Here is a 27720-nt window from a genome sequence, read left to right on the forward strand (position 1 = left end):
CTCCCTAAAGACTGATAGACATTTATGTAACCCAATGGAGTAGTGAGATGCTGAAGAATCAACCAATACATTCGGGAGGTGGGTGGAGTGTAGGCCAGGGGGTTGGCGGTGCCGTGTCATGGAGGCTCAGTCTCCGAGCAGCCATTGAAGGGGAAGGAACTGCGGGTGTGTGTATGTGTGTGCGTGTGAGTGCGCGCGCGAGTGTGTGGACAAGAAGGTGGGGGCAGCTGAGTTAGAGTCCCAACTCCTTGGACTCCATTTGCTATTCCCTTCTTTCTCCCCCACACCTATCTGGTGGTGGTAGTGGGCGTTTATATTTGCATTTCTTTTCATTCATTTCCAAATCTTTTAAAATTTTAGGGTTGGGGGTAGTGGGAAAGGCAGGAAAAGGTAAGGGAGGAGAGTAGTAGCAGAAGAGCAGGAGGAGGACATGGAGATGAAGAAGAGGATTAACCTGGAGTTAAGGGACAGAGCCCCGGAGGAGGTGAGATGACTCAGCCCCCTCCCCTTCCTCACCAGCCCTGTATTCGGAGGATCGGGTTTCTGGGGGTCCTGGTGGGTGTGTGGGGCGGGGTAATGAATTAACCCCCATCTGGGGGTAGGGCTGGGGGAAAATATTTAATTTTAACTTTTAAATCATTAAAATCTTTTACTTAAAATGGCGAAGGGTTTAAGTTTCTAGGGGCGTTTTTGTGTGTGCTTGGGGGCTTAGCCCCTTCTCCTCTCCTCGAGTCAGACGTCCTGGCCTCGTGGAGGCGGGAAGCGGGGTGTTGGGGGCCGCTCGGCCGCTTCGCTCCTCACGTTCCAGCTCCTTGGGGCCGGTGGCGTGGGCGCGACCCCCCAGTCCCACTCGCCTCTGCCGCAGCCATCGTCGCCTGAGAAGTTAGTCCAACTTTTCTGCAGTGCTGCCAACTCTTTTTTTTGGGCTGGGGGGCGTCTCCGGCCTCGAGTCCCCTGGGCGTTGGACGACGTCGCGCCGGGAGCGGGCTGGGGTCGCTCGCGGAGTCCGCGGACGGCCCACTGCTGGCGGCGCCCACTCCCCCGGGAAGCGGTGCGCGCCGCCCGCCGCCAGGCGGAATCTGGGTCAGCGGCCCGTTCTTCGGCCGCGGGTAAGTTTTGGGACTCGTCGCAGTGGCCGAAGGTGGGGAGAGGACACGAGGCTTTATCCCCTTCGTCCCCCCGCGGTGTAACGAAATTCGGCGTGTCGTATCGTGGTGGCTGCAACTCCAATTTTGATCCCTGGAGACGGTTTCACAAAACTCAACAAATGGGTCGTAGAAGTTTCGTGTTTTCAAGATGGGCTCGGCGAAACTAAATGATGCGCTCTCGCTGCTGTCGCCTTAGTTAAAGAGACGGGGTTGGGAGGGGCCACGTGAGGCGGGGTCGTGGTCAACTTTTCGGGGGTCGGGCGGGAGGCGTTTCCGCCTCCTTTTCGCGGGCGCCTCCTCGGCTTCACCCAGCTCTCCCCGCCCGGGGCTGAGGCGCTAGGGGAACGCGGGCTGGGAGGCGACCCCCTTTTTCCTTGGGGAGTCCCCGCCCCTTGTGGGGTTTCCCGTCGGTCGGAGCGGCAGGTCGCGAGATCGGGGCCCATGGCCAACGAGGAACCTCGCATTTCTGGTCGCAGAGGAAAATGTCTATAGGGTCTTGCTGATTGCGGCCTCTGAAATAAACCCCAGAATTGCAATACAAGGGATATAATTTTTTTCCAGCAGGGGTGGAGGTGGTGCTTGTGCATACCAGCGTGGAGGATGAGTAGGGTCTGTTCGGTGGGCTGTGGCGGCGTGAAGGGTGGGAATCCAAGGTCCTTATGTACTTTTAAAAAAGTCTCTGTTTTGCTGAAATTGGTAGATAGCAGGGAGGAGGAAACAGTCACTACTATCATCCCACAGATAACTTGAAGTTTCCTAGGGCCTAGTCTTTTAGGGGCTTAAGGAAAAAACAAACAAAATCAAAGTTAAAATGTTGTCTCAAAGAAGCACACATTTCGAATACTCTTTTATGTCTTGGGTTGGAAAAGTGGGTTTACCCCCTCCTTCCCCATTCTTATACCTATCCTATCCCTAGTAATTTCCTTGCCCCGTTTTGGGGAGTGCCGGATGTTGCCTTTTTGCAGCCTCTCCTCCTTCCCCTGTGGTGTAATAACGGTCTTCTATTTGTATAGCCCTTTACAGTTTACAAAGCACTTTTCGTGTTTGTTGTTTCCTCCTTCCGACAGACTTGTAAGGTGGATGGTATTGTTGTAGAATCCAAATTAGCAAAAGGAGTCTCAGGGCAGTGAAGTTACTTACTCAAGTGGAAGAACTGGTTTTCTGACACCAAACCTAGTGGCCCTCTCTCCTCCACTCAGCTAGACTAGGAGTCAGAAGACAAAGTGGAGGCACAGCTCTGCCACATACTGTGACTGACCCTAGTCAGTCATTCTTACCCTCTGGGCCTTGGCTTCCTCCTCTCTAAACAGATTATGATGCCTTCTTTGCTTCCTGAAATAATTATGTCATGTTCAAATAGAGAAGGTAGCATTCCTTGTTGCTAATTTTTATTTCTCAAAATACCTCAAACATATTTTTGCATTGAGAATGGAGAGCCAGGGTTTCCTGCCTCCCTCTTAAGATTAAGTCCATTTAGGCCCACACCAGAAAGTTTTGTTACAACTCTGACCTAAGAGAGGATCCAGCAACCCCTTCCCAAGACTGGGGAGAAGTCACAAAAATTCTACCAGGGTGGCAGGGAAAAATAGCATTTTGTCAAGGATGTGTTGTCCTGGGTGATATTGTTTCGCCTCGATATTAGAACAAATAACATATGAACGCTGGGCTGTCTCAGAAGGAGCTTTCTAACATTTCTTCATGAAGGGTAACAAGGTATTTTTGAGATTTGGTGACATTTATCAACCAAAATAAGGGGGTTTAAACTGAAAAAGTGAATAAAACAATTTCCTTTCTTCTCCCTGCTGTTTTAGGACTCACTTAAATCCTTTCTCAGTAGCCTTGGTATCCCCTCATGCATAAATATATGCCCTGATGTTGAGGGTCTTTTTCATGAGGGTCAGAAACAATTTTCACATGGGACCTTTTTCAAAGTCTTATTTTTTATGCAATTAAAATTTTTTTATTAGTGATTTGAAGCAGGCATTGAACTTCTTAGTCCAAGTTTAAATTTAAAAAGTTAACTTATAATGATGACTTAAGACTGTATTTCAATTTGGGGGGAGAATGAAAAGGATCTATATGAGGGAATTGGTGGTTTTAATATTCACATTTCCAGAGTGTCAGGACCCAGGTCTTTTGCTAAACGGACTGCAAACTAAAGAATCATTCATATTCTCTCTTATAGGTGACAGAGTTGGTCCTTGATAATTGCCTCTGTGTCAATGGGGAAATTGAGGGCCTGAATGATACTTTTAAAAAACTAGAGTTTCTGAGTATGGCTAATGTGGAACTAAGTTCACTGGCCCGGCTGCCCAGCTTAACTAAACTTCGAAAGGTAAGCTGGCACTAGGCGTGAAAGCATCATGATTTTGATGCCGTGGGCTATTATGTATATTTTTTTCCCAAATGAAACAACCATTCTGCATTTTAATTAGAAGGTTCTAAGTTTCTAGAGGTAGGAAAATGGGGTTTTGTAGGATTTTGAAATCAGCTGTCATATTACTTTTGGAAATTTAAATTGACTAATGAAATCGCTTTATGGCATGAATTTAACATCTACCAAATGTTTTTCTTTGAAACATAAAATCCAACTATTATACAACTGGAACCAAACCTGAGTTAGAAGTCTGTTATATAGAGATTCTAATATTTTATTTGGCAGTCATAGGTGGGATTTTGGAAATTAAAGACTGTGACAGTCCCTTGAAGCCAGAGAGAATGACAATTGTTTTCTTCTTTAAATTGATACATTTGAGAAATCTTTGATGTGTCCTAAGCCTTCACCATTCTTTGTTTTCTCCCCATGTTGAATATATAGTTGGAACTTAGTGACAATATAATCTCGGGAGGCTTGGAAGTCCTGGCAGAGAAATGTCCAAACCTTACCTACCTCAATTTGAGTGGAAACAAAATCAAAGATCTTAGTACAGTAGAAGCTCTGGTAAGTGGAAAGGTTTGTCTCTGGACTTGCTTTTTTTGGTTGAATTTTTCTGAGATTTGCTTGAATTTTATCTTACTGACTTGTATTTATGTCACTCATTTGAAACTTCTGAATTTCTTATATGTCGTGATCTAGATGATACTGCTTTATTTTCCTTTGGAGTAAAACATTCAGATAAATTTTTTAAAAATAAATTTATTTACTTTACGATTTTATTTTATGTTTTTTGGCTGCGTTGGGTCTTTGTTGCTGCGCGCGGGCTTTCTCTACTTGCGGAGAGTGGGGGCTACTCTTCGTTGTGGTGCGCGGGCTTCATATTGCGGTGACTTCTCTTGTTGCGGAGCACGGACTCTAGGTGCGTGGGTTTCAGTAGTTGTGGGTCACGGGCTCCAGAAAGCAGGCTCAGTAGTTGTGGCGCATGGGCTTAGTTGCTCTGCGGCATGTGGGATCTTCCCAGACCAGGGCTCGAACCTGTGTCACCTGCATTGGCAGGTGGATTCCTAACCACTGCGCCACCAGGGAAGCCCCAGATAAATTTTTAAATCAGTGAGAAATTTATTTTATCATCAACTTCAGGAGCTGAATATCTGGTTTTAAAATTTCCAGTATTTTCTTAAATTCTATTCCTTTTTCTTTCTTCTTGATTATTTTTATTTGCTCCTTTGTTTCCTGGTATGAGGGAAGGAAAAGGGGATGAAGTGACACTCTGAAAATTGTTGCTCTGATTTTTTAAAAAAAGCTTGGGAGGAGGTTGAAATTGTTGAAAATAAGCTTGACTGTGGATTTAAACTAACCATGTTATTGTTGTTGCCTATTTAGGCACAGATTCAGTCAACAAAGTATACTGAGTGCATACTATGAGTAAGGCACTAAGCCAGGTGCTAGAGATACAGCAGTTGCCAAAACAAAGTTCCTACTCCCGTGGAGTTTAGGTGCCAGGGCCTCATTAAGAGAATTAGCTGTGCTTGATATAATAACCCTTCATTATAAAATTCTAAAAATCTAAAAATCATTCTCTTGATTTAAAGTTGTATACATGTTCTGGTTCATGAATTAAAAATAAATAACATGAGTTTTTAATCTTGAATGTAATTTTTAACTTTTTACTTTTCCAGCAAAATCTTAAGAATTTGAAGAGTCTTGACTTGTTTAACTGTGAGATCACAAACCTGGAAGATTATAGAGAAAGTATTTTTGAACTGCTACAGCAAATCACATACTTAGATGGATTTGACCAGGAGGATAATGAAGCACCAGACTCAGAAGAAGAGGATGATGAAGGTAATCATTCTTAATACTCATAAATGTGTCACAGTTATAGCCTCCAGTCTAGCTGGCAGATTAGATTGGCCTGGGTATTTAGGTGTGGGGAAAAAAAGACGTTAGTAAGACAAAAATTTAAAAACTCATAGCCCTAGTCCTGTATTCATTCAGATTTCTGATAGCTTTGGGGAATTTAATGATTGTTATAATATTAAGCTCCATGAAATTTTATATTTCTGTAAACTTAACCACCACCCAGTAAAAGTGGTAACTTTTAAAATAGTACTAAAAAAAAAAAAAAGAACCATTCATCACATAATTATCCATACAAGTCACAAAGTAGAAACAACCCAAGTGTCTATCAACTGATGAATGAACAAAATGTGATAAATCCATACAATGGAATATTATTCAGCCACAAAAATGATTGAAGTACTGATACATGCTACAGTGTGTGAACCTTGAAAACATTCTGCTAAGTGAAAGAAGCCATACTCAAGCCACATATTGTATTACACCATTTATATGAAATGCCCAGAAGAGGCAAATTCATAGAGACAGAAAGTAGATTAACGGTTGTCAGGGCTGCGGGAGAGGAGGACGGTGAGTGACTGTTAATGGATGTGTTTTTTTTTGGGGGGGGATGGTGGTGATGGAAATGCTCTAGAGAGTTGAATATACATTTTTGGATAAATGGGTGACTAATAGATCTGATGACAGAAAAGCTGTTGTCAGTAATGGGACACTGTTACTACTGGTTGAAAAGTTTTTCACGTGTAAGAAGAATTTGATAGATAAACAGTGTTATAAAATGATGGAATGATGGACAGGCAGATTTTGAAGTGTCCACAAAGTAAAATAAACTTTAGTCCATGTAATGTTTTGATGAAAAATCTATACGTTGGGAAAATTTTAATATTTAGACACCATATTTCTCAAACAGTAAATGGGATGTTATAAAAGAGAAATCTTAAAAAAAAAAAAATCACCCTGATATACTTTCTACCCATTGGCTTATGAGTTTGAGGGGCCAAGGCAAAAACATTTGCCTGGACATTTGCTTATCTTTTAAAATATTTTTAAAGATGGAGATGAAGATGATGAAGAGGAAGAGGAAGATGAAGCTGGTCCACCTGAAGGATATGAGGAAGAGGAAGAAGAGGAGGAGGACGAGGATGAGGATGAGGATGAAGATGAAGCAGGCTCAGAACTGGGAGAGGGAGAAGAGGAGGTGGGCCTCTCATACTTAATGAAAGAAGAAATTCAGGTGAATAGACCTTCTTATGTGCACTGAAAATTAACTGTTTAGGCATAGGGTTAAGTAATATAAAAAGTAAGCTGTGTAGAAATCTGAGAGTTGTTTCTAACTTGTGTGTGTGTGCGTGTGCCTATCTTTTTTCCCACTGCCCCTCAGTTCATATTATATCCAGATAATAATAAACCCTATGATTTTACCTCCTAGATAGCTTTCAAATCGGTTCTTCCCTCAGCAGCATGGGACAGTGGAAACATTTTACAAATGTTTCTGAGCCTCAGTTTCTGCATTTATAAAACTGAGATTATACCAACTTCATAGGGTCGTTAAGGATTTAACAAACTAATATGTGTAAAGTATCTAGTTGCTGGCACGTTATAGGCACTCATGAAAACTTTCCCCTAATTATTTCTTGCTTATGCTTTTCTAGTAGTTTTCTAAATGGTCTCTTTGAGAACAGCGTCACCACTTTGTTGTATCCTCCATAGTGCTTGCCTGTGTAGTCTGCATGCAAATGTGATCATATCACTGGCCTGCTTGAAACCCTTTAATGTTTCCCTGTTGCCACCAAGACATACAAGGCCCTTCATTATCTAGCCTCTGCTACCTTCTCTAGCTTCATCTCCCTCAATACCAAATTAAATCATCACACGAAGCTATTATTGCCTTTCTGTCTGTATACACATTGTTTACTCTATCTGAAATGACTTTCTACCCATGCCTTCTGATGAACTTTACTTTCTTTTTTCTCAGGTAAACATAAATATACTAAAGCATGTAAAGTGGACTGATTTTATGTACAACTCCATGAAATTTTATATATGTACATACTTGTGTAACTACCACTCAAATCATGCCTCGTGATTCTTATCTTTAAACAGTCAACTCTGGCGTTGCCTCATTATTGAAGCTTTCTGTAATTTTTAAGAGACAGTCACTCCTTCCTCTGTTACCTTTGAACCTTGATTAGGTGTCTGTTACCTGTAGACACTTCTGTAAAAACTTGTTTATTTGGCCACTTTCTTCTAGATAGCTCCTTCAGGGGAGGGCTGTTCATTTTTCTATCTCAGCATCCAGTACATTCACTGGGACATAGTAGGTTCACAGGAAATCAGTTGACTTGAACAAATGATCTTGAGTCCCTGGGAGTTTAGATAAGTTATTTTCTCCTAATGTTAAATTATTGAGTTTTGTTTTCATAATTCATAATTTAAAGTAATATTTATTATTAAAAATAACATCTCTTATTTAGACTAGAAATTGTATTTTTATTTGTTCTCCTAATGACTTTTACATTAGTTAGATAGACAGTATCACTAATTAATGATGATGTTTCTCAGATACCATTTTTTAAAAAATTTTATTATTTATTTTATCTATTTATTTTTGGCAGTGTTGGGTCTTCTTTGCTGCAGGCAGGTTTTCTCTAGTTGCGGTGAGCGGGGGCTGCTCTTCGTTGCTGTGCACGGGCTTCTCACTGCAGTGGCTTCTCTCGTTGTGGAGCACGGGCTTTAGGCGTGCGGGCTTCAGTAGTTGCGGCACGCGGGCTCAGTAGTTGTGGCTCACGGGCTCTAGAGCACAGGCTCAGTAGTTGTGGCGCACCGGCTTAGTTGCTCCACGGCATGTGGGATCTTCCCAGACCAGGGATTGAACCCGTGTCCCCTGCATTGGCAGGCAGATTCTCAACCACTGCGCCACCAGGGAAGCCCTCTGATACCATTTTAAATATGAAACTAGTGTAGAAAAAATGGGACTTAAACTTGTTTGGGGCTTTCGTGAGTTAGCTTTACAATAATGAAGAACAGAACTTTTAAGCATTTTAAGTATTCAGGGAGAAAGGCAACCTATTCAGTTTACATCAGCATACAACTTGAATATTTTTCCCCTAAGTTTTAATTTACTTAGTAAAATAATGGACTTGTTATTTTGCAGTTTGACTTTGTTTTGTTTGTTTGTTTGTTTCTTTGGCTGTGCTGTATTGCTTGCGGGATCTTAGTTCCCTGGCCAGGGATCAAACCCATGCCCCCTGCGGTGGAAGCACGGAGTCCTAACCACTGGACCACCAGGGAATTCCCTGCAATTGACTTTTTATTTTCTCTGCCAGTAATTCTTCTTTAAATAGTATTAAGTCATTTAAAAATGACCTTCAGCTAACTGCAAATGTTTATGTTTATCATTCCATTGAGTACTGGGAAATATTAACTAAAAATGATGTGGAGTATAGAGCAAACATCTCTAAGATAATACATACAACATTAAGTCAATGTGGTAGCTGGGACCAGAAGTTTTCAATCATGATGAGATAATTTGGATGTTTTTTAAAATGAAGTCTTGTTTTTATTTTTAAAAATAAATTTATTTATTTTATTTTTACGTATTCTGGCTGCATTGGGTCTTTGTTGCTGCACGCTGGCTTTCTCTAGTTGCGGCGAGCAGGGGCTACTCTTCGTTGCGGAGCACAGGCTCTAGAGTGCAGGCTAGATGGCACATGGGCTTTGTTGCTCCGCGGCATGTGGGATCTTCCCGGACCAGGGCTCAAACCCGTGTCCCCTGCATTAGTAGGCGGATTCTTAACCACTGCGCCACCAGGGAAGCCCGAAGCCTTGTTTTTAGAAGCTAAGAGCCAGAGAAACTTCAGAGACTATAAGATTTAAAAAAGAAATTAGAAGGAAATAGAAATGGTATTTGATTAGCTCTGTTTTGTTTGAGTCTTGTTTCTATTTCAGCTGCTCTTCAGAGGTAAGGAATTAATATGTATAAAGAAGGACTTATGTATGTGTAGTATACACATACATAAAAATGGAGATGGGGGCTTTAGAAGAATTGGGAATTATGGTGTTCTTGAACTATTCATAGTACAAATGAGGAAACATTTTATTACCCACTAGTTAGGAACTAAGACCATAATCTTTACAGAGCAAGTCTCTGGTAATCTAATAGATGATATATTTTTTTAAAAGGCATAAAAACATGAATTGATTAATCATGTTTTGTTTAAAACAAAATCCAGAGAAGTGATTTGCTTTTTAGACTTGGGCTTTTCTAAATTATCATGAATAAATGTGATTAGTATTTCAAGTGGCTTTTAAAAAATTATAAATATTTAAATACCCTCATTTATCATTCCTTGCAGATTTGAAATGTTTAAAATGTCCTTTTCTTTCTCCTTCTTTTCCTCTCTCTTTCCCCACTCTTCCATCCCCTCTCTCCTCTTCCCCTCTTCTCTTCCTTTCTTTTCTTCTTTAAATGTAAGCCCACACATTCTCCTGATTTTTACTATAGTTCCTTAGTTTATTTGCTACCCCATCTATTGCTTATGCTCCTGGCAGCTTGGGTGTTCTGGTATGGAATGTTTTCGTGTTTGAATTGACTGTATAAGAATGATTTCTGATATAAGTGTCATGCAGTTTAGTTTCTCAGGGGCTTTAAGCTAAATGCTGGAAAAATAGGTTCTGTTTAATATTTCTAGACACAAATAGAGCTGTGGATACTTTGAAAAGTGTGGGTTGTCCAAGTTTTTCCTAACTACCCAGCAATTCTTAACATTTGCCATTTAAACTATTTTTAAGGAGGGGTAAACTATTTTGGGGTTGGAGAGGGGACCCTCCAATCAACCCCTAGCTTGATTCCATTCTTTCAAACATATATTAGAACTTAACCATTTGGAACACAACGAAGCACGAGGCGGTAACTGTAAAAGGTATACGTAACAAAAGACATTTTCTTTGTAGGAGAGTATTCAAGCCATTATTCTAATCCTGTTTTCTCTTTTATATTCAGTTCTCTGGTAAGCTTGTTGATCTATTTTCTGAATCCATAGCAGATTAAAATTGAAATAGTAACTAACTGCAAAAGAGAAGGCATAAAATCTATGGAAAGATACAACTCAAAGTAGAGGCCAGGGTCATTTTATAAAGGAGAAAACCATCTTATATATATTAATAGGCTTTGAGAGAATTGGCATATACTAATTAGTGTACTGCTCATGGTCACAATGGTGACTATGACAATTCAAGAAAAAGATTTGTTAGGTTTAGCATAAAATGGTAGAAGTGTGCAATGTACTTTAGAGATTTTATCCCAGTTGGCTAAATTAAAAAATAAATGGTTATGATGTTTCAAGGCTATGTTTAAATCTTAGCTATCCAGAACAACTCATTCCACAGGGGTTGTAGATCAAGTTTTATTGTGATTTTTATTGACATTTGCTATTTTGATGTGTAGATTTTTAGATGTAGAAGGAACTTAGAGATCTTTCTAGATGAATACTTTCTTTCATTGATTGGAAAACTAAGGTCCAGAGAGATTAAGTGACTTATTCAACACGTGTAGCTGTGTTCAGTCTAAGATTCAGGTGATCCTTCCTCAGTCTATAAAACAGAAGACTGTGTCTTTGAAATAGTCAAAAGTTACTCTGTCCATTAGCCACCGGGCACATTTGTTTATTTAGTTAAAGTAAAATAAAATTAAAACTCAGTTCCTCATTTGCACTGGTCACATTTCAAATGCTCAGGAGCCACCTGTGGCTAGTGGTTACTGTATTGGACAGCACAGGTACAGAACATTTCCATTGTTGCAGAAAGTTCTTTTGAACGTTGCTGGTCTCAAACATAACTTGTTTTCATGAAGAAACTAGATTTAGTTGGGTTTTTAAAAAAGACCTCTGTAAGTGAGGCAGAGGTTGTCAGAACACAGGATGACCATAGTTTTTGCTCCTATTGGAATGTATTATTATCAAACAGTGAATAGCCCATGTCATGGCTTATTTATTCTCAAACTGAATTTTTTTCTTTTAACTGAAGTATAGTTGATTTACAGTGTTGTGTTAGTTTCTGGTATATAGCAAAGTGATTCAGTTATACATATATATGTATACATATACATATTCTTTTTCATTATGGTTTATTGCGGGATATTGAATATAGTTCCCTGTGCTATACAGTAAGACCTTGTTGTTTATCTATTTTATATATAGTAGTTTGTATCTGCTAATCCCAAACTCCTAATTTATCCCTCCCCCACCCCCTCTCCCCTTTGGTAACTGTAAGTTTGTTTTCTATGTCTGTGAGTCTATTTCTGTTTCGAAAATAAGTTCATTTGCATCATATTCAAACTGAATATTTGAATCTCAAGGATGAAGAAGATGATGATGACTATGTTGAAGAAGGGGAAGAAGAAGAAGAAGAGGGTGAGTTACATTAGTCATTCAAAAATCCTAAAAAGCTATTATTCATGGATTTTAAAGAATGAGTCTATAATTCAAATTATCACTGATCTCTTTGATGTTGGTAACATAGAATTCCTTGAAAGGTGTAAAACCTTTTTTTTTTTTTTTTTTTGGTGTAAAACCTTTTTTAAAGAGAAGTTTTCTCAGGGTATTCATTAATTCCATTTAAAAGAAAAAAAACAGCTTGTAACATTTATTTTCTAAACAGGAATTAAGAGATAATGGAACCATAAGCTCAATTTATTATTTTCTTAGGGCCTTTCATTTTGGAGGGGGTGAAACCTTATTTATAAGAGAATAACAGTTGAACTCCAGATAATGCCCGTTTTAGATTTGCTCTCTGCTTCTCTTTACCTAGGCCTTTCAAGAAATTTAAAAATTCACTAACAATTCCAATGATGTAAAGCCCTTGGTTTCTTGATCTGTACTTCATGATTTGGCCACAAGGGTGCATAGCAAGCTGTCATTATTTATGGATTTCTAAGTCTATTAAGGCACATAGCCAGCTGTCATTATTTATGGATTTCTAAGTCTATTAAGGCTGTTTCAATACTGAAATTGAAAGTAATGCAGAGGAGAAACTTAACCTATAATTTTCATACGCCATTAACTTTTCACTAAGATTCAAAATTCTGTAGCTTAACAAATATTCATTTGTTAAAATTAAGTATTTTACAGTTTTCCTTTTACTCTTTCAGAAGAAGAAGGTCTTCGAGGGGAAAAGAGGAAACGAGATGCTGAAGATGATGGAGAGGAAGAAGATGACTAGATCATTCTAAGACCAGATTCCCTAATGTTCCTGGGTGTGCAATAGAGTGATCACATCTTCTTTGTTTCTTCATGTACGATAGCTATCCCTACAGAAGATAATGTGTAACTTTTTATAGGAAAAGTGTGGTTTTACTATTTTTGCCTTACCATTCCAAATAAGATTAACTAGTCTGTTAATGATCATATTGTATGTAGAGACAAATTTTCATTGACCCCATTGTGAAATTCCCTAGCAATTTATTTAGAATCTTAATTTTTCTAATTAAAGTTCACTGTTAGTCATTTTTAGTATAATTAAAACATGATTGCTTTTACACAGGCGTAATATGGTGCATTTCATTCATAGGATTTTAAAGTTATTTATAAATTAACTGAAATCACAGTTGGCTGGAATCTGGAATGAAAATAGTCTCTTGAATGATAAGTTGGTTATTTTTTTAGGGGCAACCCAGAGATCTTTAGTTTGAAGGCAGTGACTTTTTTTTTTTGGCTGAGGGTATTTGGGTGCTTTTTTGTCACATGAGTAGCTTGGAAAGTAGAAGCAGAATAGTAAAGGTTCTATTCAACAATATAGTTCATGGCTTTTGTGAAGGCTTCTAAAACCTTTTAAGCCAGGTGACTAAGAAGATTTTAGTTTCCAAGGAAAAATTGCTTATACTGATTTCAGAGACATGTAGGAGAGCCCTTTCTTCAAGTCGAAGATCATGACCTGCCAACGGTTGTTATTTTGTTTTGTTTTAAGTGTGCATTCTTTGTTTTCCTCTCAGTGATTCTTTTATGATCACCTTCCTTTCTTGTTTCACTCCCCTCTTCTCAAAAAAGAGTTGGGAAACTTATGGATACCCAAGATGACTTTGTCTTATACCTCAACCACCTTTTCAGACCTGTCTTAGCTTTAAACAAGCTAAGTGAAAGAAATTGAGTATTTTCTGAAATAGGAATATTATTATCAATACAGTTTTATGCAACAGACTCTGCTTACTGTAAATCTCTTTCTTGACAAGATGTACAGACTGTATTAGGAGGATGAAGAAAGAAAAGAAGCAGAGGAGGCTCTTGGAAGCAGCATGTGTGTTCCTCAAAAGTCAGAACAATTGCCTGTTGATAATTAATGAGACATTCAAATCAGATTAGCTTCCCAAGTGATTTAGATACCACTCTGCAAAGTATTTCTAATTTTCCTGAGTAGAACCTTTAATTATTCTTTCTATAGTTTTAAAGCATTACCAGATATAGCATTTAATTGAAATATACTGGACAGTTGGAAAAATATTTGAAACTAAATCAATATTAAAATTAAGATTTGGTTTCAGGTGGATGTCCATTAAAAATAGAAAAATATTTGGGATAACTGTGAGTGTGTGTTTCCTTATACAGCTACTAAATATAATATTATGAGTAGGCAAGTACATCTCCTTTTTTTGTTGTGGAGGCTCCATGTTCAAGGCAATTGCTTTCTTAATCTTGGCTATCTAAAAATTTTTCCCCCTTTGTTTTGAATATTTGTAAGTTTTTAAAAAGTTAGTATCAGCAAATTAATTGAAGTTACACTTTCGTACTGGGACACATTTAAATTACTGAATATAGTATTGCTTCTTTTTTGGTTTAAAATGTATGACTTGGGGATTTAAAGTAAAAAATGATGAAGGTATTTGTGGATAAACTAAAAAATTTGCATAACTGACTGAAATAAAACTGTTGGGATAAGTTAGGTGGGGGGATTGGAATCTCCAAAAGGCTAACATTTTACTCCTTTTTAACAATTATAATGCCCTGTTTTAGTCCGTTAAGGGTTCTCATTGCATAGTATGCCAGATTATAAAATACTTATTTTAAAAGTTAAATCTATATATTGACTTTCTTATCAATCATCTTATTGTGCAATCAAAATGAGAGTTCTTTGGTTTGAAAACAACACTTAGAGCCTCCAAAAAACTTTTTAAAACTTACTTAGCTTTGTGGGTGGTATTTTCATGCAAATAAGTAAGGGTGGGTTTTATATTTTGTAGAAGTTTTTGGTCCTATTTTAATGCTCTTTGTATGGCAGTATGTATATAGTGTGTTGAATTCCTCGAAACCCTCCTTAAAAACTTTGAAGTTAATACTTTTGTGCAACTGTGTTTTGAATAAAGCCATGACAGTGTTAAAAACAAAAAAATGCAGTACTCCTGATTATTCTTTTATTATTTCTGACTGTTCCGTGTTTTTTTTTTCTGTGACTGCTGTAACTTAAAGTTTTTGAAACCGAATTGCTTCAAATAAATTGAAGATTTGTTGTTAATGATTAGTTTCACTGTATGACATTCATTTTTTGAACACCACCATTGGGGGCTTTGAAGGTGTTTTTAGAAACAGAATCAGCTTGAAAGTCAACATTCAAACGCTTGGATGTGATATGAGGTACTACAATGTAATAGTTTAACTCATCAGCTTACTAACTTTTTTTCCAAAGAGCAGAAAAAATTGATTTTCCTTTTTGAGTTGCAGATTGAGCCAGTACTTTTTGTATTTTGATTTGAAGTAATAACTTATTACCTACAGTTGAAGTAACTATATCTATAGTTAACTAAAGTGATTATAAACCTCTTGTACACCAAATAGTTTTCTAAAATGAGTGCAAAGTCTCCATTAATACTGTATAATGTTTACCTTCAGAGTCCTTAGGTAATGCAAGTATAAATAATTCTTGCATGTTAACCTTGAGTAAATCCAACCTGACTCAAACATTTTTTTCTGCTCTCATTTTGGCTTTCCTGTGATAAGTGATTTTTAAAATGTTTCATTTGTAGACAACTCTGGAATCTATTTTATAAAGTCAAGGCATAAGTGTAATGTTAAGTAATGTTTTCATGATTGCTTTACAGTTTAATATCGAAAGGGTATTTTAATTATGGAATTCTGCTTCCTGACAGATGGAAAATATTGAAGTATATTTCAACTGCAGGAATTATTTATTGAAATTAGTATGGTATTTTTGGTTTTATGGCTTAAAATATTCAAAGCCTTTCCCCTCTTGGTTAAAGAAGATGGTAGAAATACACTAAAAGTTTTTGGTGGAGGTGTTAGGCAAAGAAGCAATTCTGTGACAGATTGTGAAGGTAAAGAAGCAATTCTGTGACAGATTGTGATTCAAAAATACTTTTAAGTATTGTTTATTCCTTGTTCTATATTTTAAAGAGAGGCTTTGGAACACGTGACATTTATTCTCCCTGTTGCTGAAAATTTCCCCTCTGTTGTTCCTAGTACTGGATGCAATGATACTCTGCAGCTGTTGCTTAATAATAGCATTCTACTACTGTATTCCTTCTTCATGTACTAATCACCCTAAGATTTGAGAACCAGGCTTGGATAATTTGGCCTGAGGCAGCTACTTGTGTTACTACTAGTCTAATGAAGAGCCCTAACTTGAAGGAGAACAGGTTCTACCACAAAATGGAAATTACAAAATGATTTCCAGGAGAATCTTTAAAAAGGCTTTATATATTGGTAAAATACTTTTATACAAATCTAGCCACTTTTTTGGGTGGTAAGACCCTGAAGCAGGGTTATCCCATGACAGCAGTTCTGCTTGAGTAGGAATCAGAAGCAAGTATGACTTTCAATGTTATGAATATTTACAAATAATTTAGATTTTTGTTGAGGCATCATTTGTACCTGGTTACTTATAAAATGGACACATCCACATTACTTGTCAATACTGACGCCACCAAATAGGCACACAACACTGGTGAAAACAACTCATTCTAGCTGTTCAAGAAGTGACTTTGTAAACAGTTTCCTGTTTTCTCTGATTCTCCTATTAAATACTCAGACGGCACCATCTTGCAGATGAAGGCCATGACCTGTGCCCTCCACTTCAGTTGTAACTTTTCCTGGTTAGACTCACTCCACAGCTCCAGAATTAACTCACAGAGGCTATTGGGTTTCTCCACTGGAAGGCATTTTCTCCCACAGTCATCTTCTCTTGGCACCAAGAAGCCAGTAGCAGTGTACTCAATGGAGCTCAATGTCATTTATATAGACAGCTGTGTCTGAGGAATACTAGGGTTGGTAGAAGAATCTATAAGTATCATGGAAGGAACTGAAGTTGGAGCAACTATATTTCTTAAGAACCAATGACAGCAGCAACAGAGGAAGCTAGTATCTGCAAGGGAAGCAGCAATTACCATCACGCTGCAACTCTAGCAGAAAAGCCAGTGCAGGTTCAGAGCTTTTAGCTGTGCACCCCGTCCCCGTTTTCTGAGAATATTCTGAGTTATGAACAGACTCATTTCTGCAGTGTTGAGGATTTATTATTTGTAGGAAATGAGTGAACTCTTCCTGAACAGGATTCCAGGTGAGGGGTCTTATTTTTACCAAGCTATCCATATTGCGATATGTGGAGGGAAATTTCCTTTTTTTATTGTTTCGACATATTTGGCATCTTATCCTTTTGCAGTACTGCTTGATTTCTCAATGCCAAGGTTCCTGGGCTGTAAAAGTCAGTTCATGATGGATCAGAACCCTAGAAATCAGCCCCATCCATCTTGCTTTTACTCCATGCCCTTCTCACTTCAAGAACTCCAGCTTTAAGACTGAGTTTCTCTAAAACCTGTTTCTCGTAACACTCCTCTGGGGCGAACCAACCACATCTTGCAGGTAATCTTATCCCAGTATCATTGCTTCAGATTCTTGATAGCAGCCTGGAATAAACAGAGCGGGAGATTTTACTTAAATGCTTATATTGAAATAAAGTAGTCTTTTAGGGTATGTCTTTGAGGCTATCTGTGGTAGTCCTGTGGGACACTTGCCTCTTTAAATTTTTACCTTAATTTCCCTAATCCTCTACCACTGAGATATAAAGCAGTTTTTCTCTTCCTAGGGGATTGATTTTACAGAAAGGCGCCCTCCAGCGATTCTGGAGTCTCACGCAGTAGGAAGAGGACCTGAGCGTGCTGGGGAGAGAGCAACAGGACTTGAAATTACAGAAATACACTCTAGTTATAGAGAAAAATAAATAAAAAGCGCCAGTCACTTCAGAGTGTGCCACTAATTTCATTCACGGAACACACGGAAGAAAGTTCTGACAAACTAAATTCTTAGATTCAAGAGCGGAGTCAAAAAGCCAGGAAATTACGGACGAACAGGGGCCACCCGAATTGCTCTGCAAGGGCGCTTTCCGAGACGCCTCGGATTGGGCCAGAAATGCCGCAACCCGGTCACGTGTTTTCGCCCCGCCCTCCCCCGCCTCTAGATAAACGAGGGCCGGGGCGTCCCCTCGTCTTTAGGTCAGGGAGTTGCGCATGCGTCAGCGAGTTGCTCCAAGTCGCGCCGGGAGCCTGGGCGCCAAGGGTCCCGCTGAAGTGTTCCCTCCTCTTCTTCCTCCTCTTCCTGAGTCCGCCAGCTAACGCGGACTGGAACTCTCCCGGAAGGTGGGGTCCTTACGACCTTCCTTTTCTTTACTCACGTTTTACAGCCCTCGCTTAACGGTTTACAGAGCTTCTGTTTCCTTTCTACTTTTCAAATATTGCATGATTCTTAGTCCCACATTCACGAATATCATCCGATTTAACGACTATAAACTGAGATGTGTTATGTTTGTTTTCTAGATCTCTAAATGCGATTCGAGCTGAGGCCACTTTGTTTCTCCCTCTCCTTGTGCCTTTCTGCTTCAAGTTTGCACTTGAGTGACCTTCGTTTGGTGGTGAACTTTGCTTCTTGTCCCTAGGAGTTAGCCAGCTCTGCGGTTCCTAGTCCCATTTTCCCTATCTTAAAGCCAGAATTTCTGGATTGATGTGAGCCTTAATAGTTCAGTCAAGTCGGTACCTAAGGACGAATCAATTCTGGAAAATATTAGAGCAACCAACTATCTGGAGGGAAGTCACTAAAAAATGACGCTCAGCCCATATGTAAAATGATAAAGAGCTGTAACATATGTACGATCTTTTCTCTCTCCTAGAATGAAAGAACGCTTCTACTGGGAAAATTTTGTAAAGGTCAGTTTGCAGGCTTTTAGTTAAGGCAACTGAATTGTAGTTTGTTAGAAGTGTCTCAAACTATTGAAGAGAAATTGTCATCAAATTATACTTTTTATTGGAATCGGTAAGTCACCTTTCAGAGACTATTTGATTCAGTTTGTCTTGTACACCAGAAAGGTTTCTTTGGAGGTATGGAAAATGAAGGCAAACGAATTCTTGTATACACAATTTTTATAAAAATATTAAAGGATGGGGAATTCCCTGGCAGTCCACTGGTTGGGACACCACCCTTTCATTGCAGAGGGCACGGGTTCCATCCCAGGTGGGGGAATTAGGAGCCCACAAGCCGCGTGGTGAAGAAAAAAAAAAGAAAAAGTGTTCATGATTTTACAGAATTAGCAACTATAAATATTAAACCTCAGTAAAACTGATGCCAATCATTTCTCAGGCATTTTCAATGGCTTTTGCAAAACAGCCAAAAAATTGGGTAAAACAAAGGCCATCTTCTTCATTTAAAATAAAAGATGAGAACATACCTGGCTTTTTAGAAGCCAAGATCTGTTAGGTAACAGCATTTCTCAGAAGAGGATTTTCCTTTTGTCAGAAGTAAATATTTAGAAGTTTATTTATTTAGTTCTCCTTGTGTTGAGGGATTGTGTGTGTTTTCACCATGGTTTTGATACTGCCACAGTACTCAGAAATAATTACTAGCAAAGGAGGTTGACAGTGAATTTGTTTTTTACAACCCATAGGACATTGAGAAGCCACCTGCTGAGAAAGGGGCTGTTGCCATCTGGTCTATGTTATGAAGCCAAATCATTACACTGATCCCATAATAAACCTCCTTTTCTTTGTGTGTCATCTGTTTTCCCTTCCACCACTGTTTTATATTAGCCTCAGGTTGCTGTTGGAGTTCAGGGACAAATAAGAGGTCATATAATGTAGGTCATTGCATAATGATGAAATATCAATTCTGTAGTCTGTCTCTAAGGCTCTGTCCTTGATAATATAGTGTGCTGTGGTGCTTATGAAGCTTTCACTCCACATTAGATATTATTGTTTTTAGCTCACGTGACTGTATAACTTCACTTTCAGGTTTTTATGTGTTCAGTCTTTATAAGTGGCAGTTAACGGATGAAGAAGTGAGGAGGTTATGCACAGTATTTCAAGGCAAGGAGGCCTGTAGCTATGATCAAAGGCAAAGGATGTAGAAAAATGTTCATTTAACAAACTTTTTAATATCTTTGTTTAAAGCACCTAAGTGCTAGGAAAACAAAGATAAATAATACACAACCCTATCCTTTGAAAAACACAGTCTAAACACAAGATTATGAACTGAGAGAGAAAATGATGGAAGGTAGAGAAATGACTGAGCTGACAGCTTGTGCCCAGGAAGCTCAGAGGATGCCAGAACCTTGACTTGCTCACTTCAGTGAAGGTCTCATCTTCCATTTAGCATGGCTTAATTTTGTCAACGCAAAGTTGATCAGCCTGTGAGGGACAGGCTTGTGCCATGAAAACTCACAAGAGGCTAATGTCTAAACCAGAGGGTCAATTTATTGCTTTATAGGGAGATGGTATAATTACATTGACTGCGGTGTTCTTTTATTTTTTTTTAGATTTTTTGGATGTGGACCATTTTTAAAGTCTTTATTGAATTTGTTACCGTATTGCTTCTGTTTTATGTTTTTTTTTTTTGGCTGCAAGGCATGTGGGATTTAGCTCCCCAACCAGGGATTGAATCCACACCCCCTGCATTGGAAGGTGAAGTCTTAACCACTGGACTGCCAGGGAAGTTTCAACTGCAGTATTCTTGTTCAGTGTTCTTGTTCAATAGGAATATAATAATATCCACAAATGTGAGCCCCAAAAGTAATTTAAAATTTTTAGCCATATTAAAAAAATAAAAAGAAACAGGTAAAATTAATTTTAACAGCATATTTTATTTAACCCAACTTATCCAAAATGTTATAATTTCAACAGGTAATCAAGAAAATTATTACTGAGGTAGTTTATTTATTTGTTTTTTCATACAGAGTCTTCAAAATCAGGGGTGGGTTTTATACCTACAGCACATGTCAATTCAGATTAGCCCTATTTCAAGTACTCATGTGGCTATGTGAAGGTCTAGGATATGCCTTTCCTAGAAGAAGTTAACCGGGAGGCCAAGATAATAATCAGAAGACTCTCTGGTGAGCATGGAATCAGAACGGGGGGTGCTGGATAGTCTTGAAGGATACTTTATTGGCCTGACAAGCATGATGAACCTACCCTGATCCAGTAGAGTGTACCTTTTTGGTGGTTTTAGAGTTTGTTGCATTTAACATGTCTTGCATCAGCAGTAATACACTGATACTGCCAAATTCTTCTTTTGAGTTTATGTAAATCACTTTTTTCTATTAACATTTTATTCAAACAGGTTTAAAATTTTTATACCTCTTTTATATTTAGTCATATTTGAATACAGACTAGTCTATATTTGGTTTGTATGTTCCTAATCTCTTCAGCCAAACAGTTATTCTTTCATGGGGTTAATACTTTCTACATCTAGCTAATTTCATCCATGATGTGTTTTCTAAAAGTAAATATAAATTTATTATAGATATATTTTAAGAATGTAAATTACAACCATATTACCAACAATTTGGAAAATAGAGAAGAACAAAATTTGCCCCAATACAATAATTGCTTATTAAAGTGCACATTTTTATTTAGTTGGACTAATAGACTGTAAATTTATATTCTGTTTGTTTTTTCCCTTCATGTAATAATACATTAAAAAAAGCAGTTTCCCGGATTTTTAGAATTTCAAATGAAATGAAATTTCAAAACAAATGGAATTTCAAATGAAATAGAATTTTTTTTAATGTGTTTAATTCCATATCTGTACTCATACACAGATTGGCATGATAGATTTTTTAAAACATCCTTTACATGTAGTTATATATATTTTATAGCCTTTTTCTTATTGTGATAAAAAACCAACATGAGATCTACCCTCTTAACAAAATTTTAACTAAAATTTAACTACATTGTTAACTATAAACACAATGTTGTACAGCAGGTCTGTAGAACTTTTTCATCTTGCATAATTGAAACTTTATACCTATAGCCTTATTTTAAATTAATATATTAATTGTTTTTTCTTTTACGCCTGGGTGCCCCAGTGTTGGAGGCCCCTTGTCCCAGACTCCTCCGTGAGGAGTGTGGCTCATCCCACCTATTAAGCAAACCCCAGTCCTCCTCAGTGCCTTCCCTCCTACTCAGAGTCACAGTGCAGCGCCGCCTTGGCTCAGGGCCTGTGGCCAGGTGTCCGGGACAGGGCTCTGGCTCCGACGCTGTGCAGGGGCAGGACAGCCGGAGGCCAGAACGGGGGAGTGAACTGAACACGCAAGGGGCGCAAGTCTCTTCTGGGGCAGTGACGTGAGCCCCTGGCCAGGAACCATGGGGCCCCAAGGTCCAAGGCCAAAGCAACCCGAACGCACATCGTTGGGGCCGGTTGTTCCTCCCAGCAGTAGTGAGGTGTCTAGAATTCGTCTCAGGAGACCATCGCTGCCTGTACCTGGAGCCTTTCCCCTGAAGAACAGACTCAGGGCACCGGTCTCTCGGACCCAGCCCAACTGCCAGCACCCTGCGATGGGGAAACTGGCCCATTTACCCAAGCCCCTCCATCCGGAAATGTTCTCTTTTCAACAGCATAGGGGATGGCTGCAGGCTGGGGCGAGGGCCAGGGCCTGGTCCAGGTGGGTGGAGTGTGGGGTTTCCCAGGAAGGTAAAAACAGACTGCAGTTGGAGCGCGCAGGGTATACTTTGTGGCTTTGGGTGTGTGTGGAGGTGTAAATGTGGGTACAGATGGAGGGGCACGGAGGGAATGCGCTGGGACGCACTGACTGCGAGAGGTGGCTCAGAGGATGGTGGAATTTGAAATAGAATTTTAATCTGTGGGTATGGCATACTTTATCCAATGCTTTTTGAATATTTATCTCTCTCTCTCCTTTATTATTGTTTTTCACTCTAGTGAACACCTTGACATTGTGATTACTTCCCCATATTTTAGGATAGTTCCTTAGAATAAATTCCCAGAAGTGGAATTTATAGGTTAAAGGATATTAATATTTTTATGACTTTCAATTCCAAAAGGATTTTTAACAAACTATCATTGATGATGAGAGTAACAGTTTTATTTCACCCGTCCTTGTAATGGTTATATCTTTCTTCAAACATTTATTTAACAGGCTTATCCATTTATTTATTCATTATTTATTGAGCACTTGCTGTGTTCCAGCAATGTTCTAAGCACTCATGACACAGCAGTGAATAAAACAGACAAAAATTCCTGCCCTCATAGATCCTCCTGGGTGAAACAGTCAACTAGATAAATAAATGAAATATGTGTGCTAAAGGGGAAAACTAAAGCAGGAAGGAGAACGTGAAGTGTCATTGGGGTGAGCATTTTAGAGTGGCTAGTAAAGGTCTCATTTGAATAAGTGACAAAATTCTAAAAAATGTTTTAAATTTAAATCACAAACCTACAGAAAACTTGCAAGCATAGTAGCAAAACCTTTTTTTTCCTGAACCATTTGAAAGTCAGTGACTTACCTATATAATGTTCCACCTTCCCCAAATATTTCAGGGTGTCTTTCCTATAAACAAAGACTTTTTTTGTTTTGTTTTGTTTTTTTTGCGGTACGCGGGCCTCTCCCTGTTATGGCCTCTCCCATTGCAGAGCACAGCTTCCGGACGCATAGGCTCAGTGGCCATGGCTCACGGGCCCAGCCACTCTGCAGCATGTGGGATCCTCCTGGACCGGGGCACGAACCCATGTCCCCTGCATCGGCAGGTGGACTCTCAACCACTGCGCCACCAGGGAAGCCCAAGACATTTTTTTCCTTAACCAAAATGTAACCATCAAAATAAGGATATTAACCCTGATACATTATTACTGTCTTATCCTCATCCCTACCCCCCCATCAAATTTTGTCAGTTGTCTCAATAATGCCCTTCATAGCAAAAAGATCCAGTTCTCCGTTATGACTTGTTACATTTAGTTATCTTGTCTCTTTAGTCTCCTTCAGTTTGAAACAGTTTCTCAGTGTTTCTTCAACTTTTATGACTTTGACACTGTTGAAAATTTCAGGCCACTTATTTTGTAGAATAGCCCTTAATTTAGGTGGTCTGCTGTTTCCTTATGATTAGACTTAAGGTTATACATTTTTGGCAGGAATATCACAGAAGCAATGCTGTATTCTTGTTGTATCTTATCAGATGGCACATAATTTCTATCTGGCCCATTACTGATACTGTTTACTTTGATCACTTGATTTAAATGGTGTCTTCCAAACTTCGCCACTTTAAAGTTAGTCTTCTTCTCTTTGTAATTAAGTGTTTTGTGGGGAGATACTTGACGACATTTCTCATCAAATTTTCAGTTTATTTGTCTATGTCTATATGAGCTCACAGTTTCCTGTTTTAATCAGTGAGCTAGTATCATTATTTTGGTGGTAAAACTATTTTCACATTTTCCCGTTGGAACATTTCAAGCTAAGCTTCTGTGTCTTTTCATCAAGTCCCGATCATTCTTTGAACATGTCCTTGCTTTCTGGCATACCAAGATGTTCCAGGCTTATCTTGTACTTTCCTGCCCCAACCCTGGAATCAGGCATTTCTCCAAGGAGCCCTTGAGAATGCTATCTTGAAGCCACACTCTGTGTGCTAGGTATGCTCATTGCTATTGGCATTTTGCTCCTTCCAGGTACTTTCAGTGGACCGAGAATATTTTTGTATGTATACATATACATACATATAAACAATATATACATATATTTATTTATACTATGTTTATTATTTATACTATATTTATACTATAACTGTATTGAAAACCATGAGTTCACTTCAATTTCAATCCAACACTTCAGTTTTCATTCTAGTTTTATCCCTTTCCATCTTTGTACCTCTATACTGTATTAGCGGGAAATTAGCTGTCTTTATCCTCAATGTATTTACTTATTTGATCAAACCCTCTGTGTATAAATAATCTCTTCTTCCGCTGCCACCCTTTCCCCTGCCTCGATGCCCTTCTGACTGAATATGGGCTCAATATGGGCTCCACCACTCCATGTAAGCACGTCTTCACCCTGCTCAGGTCTGACACCCCATATGCCAGGCCACCCCTCTGCATGGGTGCCCTCTTGGTCCTGCTTGGCTCTGAGACACCAGTATGGGCCAGTGTACCTTGTTCTGCCCCCACTGAATATCTTTAAGACTGAATTGCCAGGAAATGAAGGAAAGGGGAGGAGGAAAATAAAGGCAAATTTTTAGTAAAGACCCAAAGGAAATTAGAAAGTGAGCGATTTGATATCTTGGTAAGAGCATTCCAGATAAAGAATAGCAAATGCAAAGGCTCTGTGGTAGGAGCATGGCTTGTGTGGTTAGAGGGACACCAAAGTCACATGGCTAGAAGAAGGTAAGCAAGAGGGATAGCAATATTAGATGGAGTCATGGCGATAAGGGATGAGGTAGGGTAAGAAGGCAATAGATCATGTAGGGCTTGTAAAGTCTTTGGATTTTCTTTGAATGGGAATGGGCAACTATTGGAGAGTTGAGCAAAGGAGTGAGAGCATCTGCCTTAGGTTTTAAAAGGTTCACTATGGCTACTCTCTTGAGAACAGAGGAAGAGGGGCAAGGACAGAAGCCAGCACACCAGTTAAGAGGTTATTGCAATAATCCAGGTGAAAGATGATGGTGGCTTGGATCCTGGTGGGGGTGGGGGAAGTGAATTGAATTCTGGGTATATTTTGGAGGTGGAGCTGACAGAAATTGCTGACTGCTGAGATGTGGCATATGAGAGAGAGGAGTCAAGATGGTACCAAGATTTGTGGCCTGAGCAACAGGAAGAATGGAGTTGCCACAACTGAGAAGGAGAAGACTGCAGGAGAATCTGGTTTGGGAGAGAGAGGCATTATCAGTAGCACAGAATGAGATATATTTGCATTAAGTTTGAGTCTGTTGTTAAAAATTCAAGTGGAGATGGCAAGTAGGCAGCTGGATATTCCAGTCTGAATTGGAGATATAAATTTTGGGAATCAGTGATAAATAGGTGCTATGTAAAGCCATGAGACTGGTTGAGGTCATTAGGTAATGAGTCTAAATACTATTAAATTCCTAGAGCACTTCAACATACAGAGGTTGGGGAGATGAAGAGCAAAAGAGCCTAAGAAGGAGCTGTCAGAAAAGTAGGAGGAAAAGTAGGTTAAAATGGTACCTTGTTGTTGCTTTCATTTGCATTTCTTTGGTTACTGGTTGCGTGGTCCTTTGCAGATTGTTTATAACCTTTATCAATTAGGCTTCAATGATTTGATTTAAAAAAATCAATTGTATTAATTTTTTATGTAATAGGGATTTTAACCTTTTGTCATATTAGATGAAATATTTCTTCTCTTTGTCTTTTTGTTGTTATATGATGTTTAAAATATTTATGTAGTAAGTAGTAAATCAATTAGTGTTTTTATTTGTGATTTATCTTCTTCTTATGAAACCTAGAAATTTGTCTCACCCTCCAGAGATTTGAAAATCATTTAATTCTACTTTATTCTAGCTTTTCATTGTCTTGATTTATTTTTATTAACCTTTGTTGTTGTTGTTAACTTTATTTTACTGACTTAATTTTGTTTACCTTACAGAATTAGTTTTGGTGCATAATGTGAGGTCAGGGTTTAAACCCATTTCCTCAAGCAAAGGGCTCAGGCAATCAACACCAAGTATTATTTGGTTCAAGCAGGAATTCATAAATAGAAGGTTCAGGAGGATGCAAGGGGCCATGCACTCACTCTCCAGGAGAGTGGTGTACTTGCTTGAGTGCACCAGGTGTGCTGTGGTCAAACATGGGAGTGGGCTGAGAGTGGAGCTGAATTTGGGTGTCAAATAGCCTGAGCTTGGGTGCCAGCTCTTTAGGGAGCTGCTGGAAACACTAGCTGTCCAGCACTTGGAGACTTTGGAGGAAGGTGAGATCAGGCACCTCCAGATACCAGCCAGCTCATTGTCAGGCAACCCTGGGGGAGCCCCTGGGCCCATTCTTTGGACACTCTTTTTTGTCTCTCCATGCTCCCAAATTGTTAGTTTTTCCAGCACTATTTATTATTGAATCATCTATCCCTTTGCCAGTGATTTTTGATATCTCCTTTTTAGCATATATTAAATTTTTATGGTTATATTTTACTTATGTCTAATTATTTACAAATATTAATATCATTAACAGCAGGATAGTAAACTTCATGAAGTCAGATTTTAAGCATATATTAATTTTTTAAAAAATTAATTTATTTTATTTATTTATTTTTGGCTGTGTTGGGTCCCGTTGCTGTGCACGGGCTTTCTCTAGTTGTAGCGTGCGGGGGCTACTCTTCGTTGCGGTGCACGGGCTTCTCATTGCGGTGGCTTCTCTTGTTGCGGAGCACGGGCTCTAGGCACGCGGGCTTCAGTAGTTGTGGCTCACGGGGTCCAGAGTGCAGGCTCAGTAGTTGTGGCGCACAGGCTTAGCTGCTCTGCGGCACGTGGGATCTGCCGGGACCAGGGCTTGCACCCGTGTCCCCTGAATTGGCAGGCGGATTCTTAACCACTGTGCCACCAGGGGAGCCCAAACATATATTAATTTGATATGCAAAACATATACTCTCATTTAATACAGGAACAGGTTAGCGTTAAAAGAAAGCATTATTTTATGTATTTACTATTCTTATTTCTGAGAAGTCTTAACTTTTGTCCGTAATATCAATAGACTTTTCTCTCTAGCTTGAGTGCTATGGTTCTCTACAGTAGAGAATTTTCCAATAAAGACAATGCTTAAAATAATGGTTTTCTATTTAATTAAAGTGGATGTTTGCAAGTAGGTTTATTTTCACCTCACTTTTGAATACCTTTGAATTGTTGTTATACTCTTTTTTTTTTTGGCCGTGCCGCTTGGCCTGTGGCATCGAAACCACTCCCCGAGCAGTGGAAGCACGGAGTCTTAACCACTGGACTTCCAGGGAAGCCCCATGTTGTTATACTTTTGAAGGTGAGGCATTTGTTTATTATTCCTTTATAATTATAGGTGGCTGCTAACATTCTGGTTCATCTTTTTTAAGTACCTAAAAGATGCCCTCTCAGTCTGAAAATAAAAT

At 39.0% G+C, this 27720-nt stretch overlaps 1 protein-coding gene across 2 annotated transcripts; it reads left to right on the plus strand.

The window, feature by feature from the left end:
- Positions 1-202: 202 nt before the first annotated feature.
- On the plus strand, positions 203-14290 carry ANP32E (acidic nuclear phosphoprotein 32 family member E). 2 transcript variants are annotated; one of them, XM_082833118.1, is made up of 7 exons: positions 203-484; positions 3334-3483; positions 3967-4089; positions 5205-5370; positions 6438-6619; positions 11741-11795; positions 12533-14290. In XM_082833118.1, the coding sequence occupies exons 1-7, from the start codon at positions 431-433 to the stop codon at positions 12601-12603; spliced, it is 801 nt and encodes a 266-aa protein (XP_082689244.1). In that variant the 5' UTR covers positions 203-430; the 3' UTR covers positions 12604-14290. The 2 variants fall into 2 exon arrangements, with proteins under 2 accessions (XP_082689244.1, XP_082689245.1); XM_082833119.1 differs by lacking the exon at positions 3334-3483.
- The last annotated feature ends 13430 nt before the right edge of the window (positions 14291-27720 follow it).

Source organism: Leucopleurus acutus, assembly GCF_964270905.1.
Source record: "Leucopleurus acutus genome assembly, chromosome: 2".
Classification (NCBI taxonomy): domain Eukaryota; kingdom Metazoa; phylum Chordata; class Mammalia; order Artiodactyla; family Delphinidae; genus Leucopleurus; species Leucopleurus acutus.

What these genes read in the sequence shown, in the direction of transcription:
- ANP32E (XM_082833118.1), top strand. Translation starts at nt 431, where the DNA reads ATGGAGATGAAGAAGAGGATTAACCTGGAGTTAAGGGACAGAGCCCCG. An exon ending in TTAGTACAGTAGAAGCTCTG is followed by an intron (nt 4,090 to 5,204) that starts GTAAGTGGAAAG and finishes TTACTTTTCCAG; the next exon opens with CAAAATCTTAAGAATTTGAA. An exon ending in AGAAGAAGAGGATGATGAAG is followed by an intron (nt 5,371 to 6,437) that starts GTAATCATTCTT and finishes ATATTTTTAAAG; the next exon opens with ATGGAGATGAAGATGATGAA.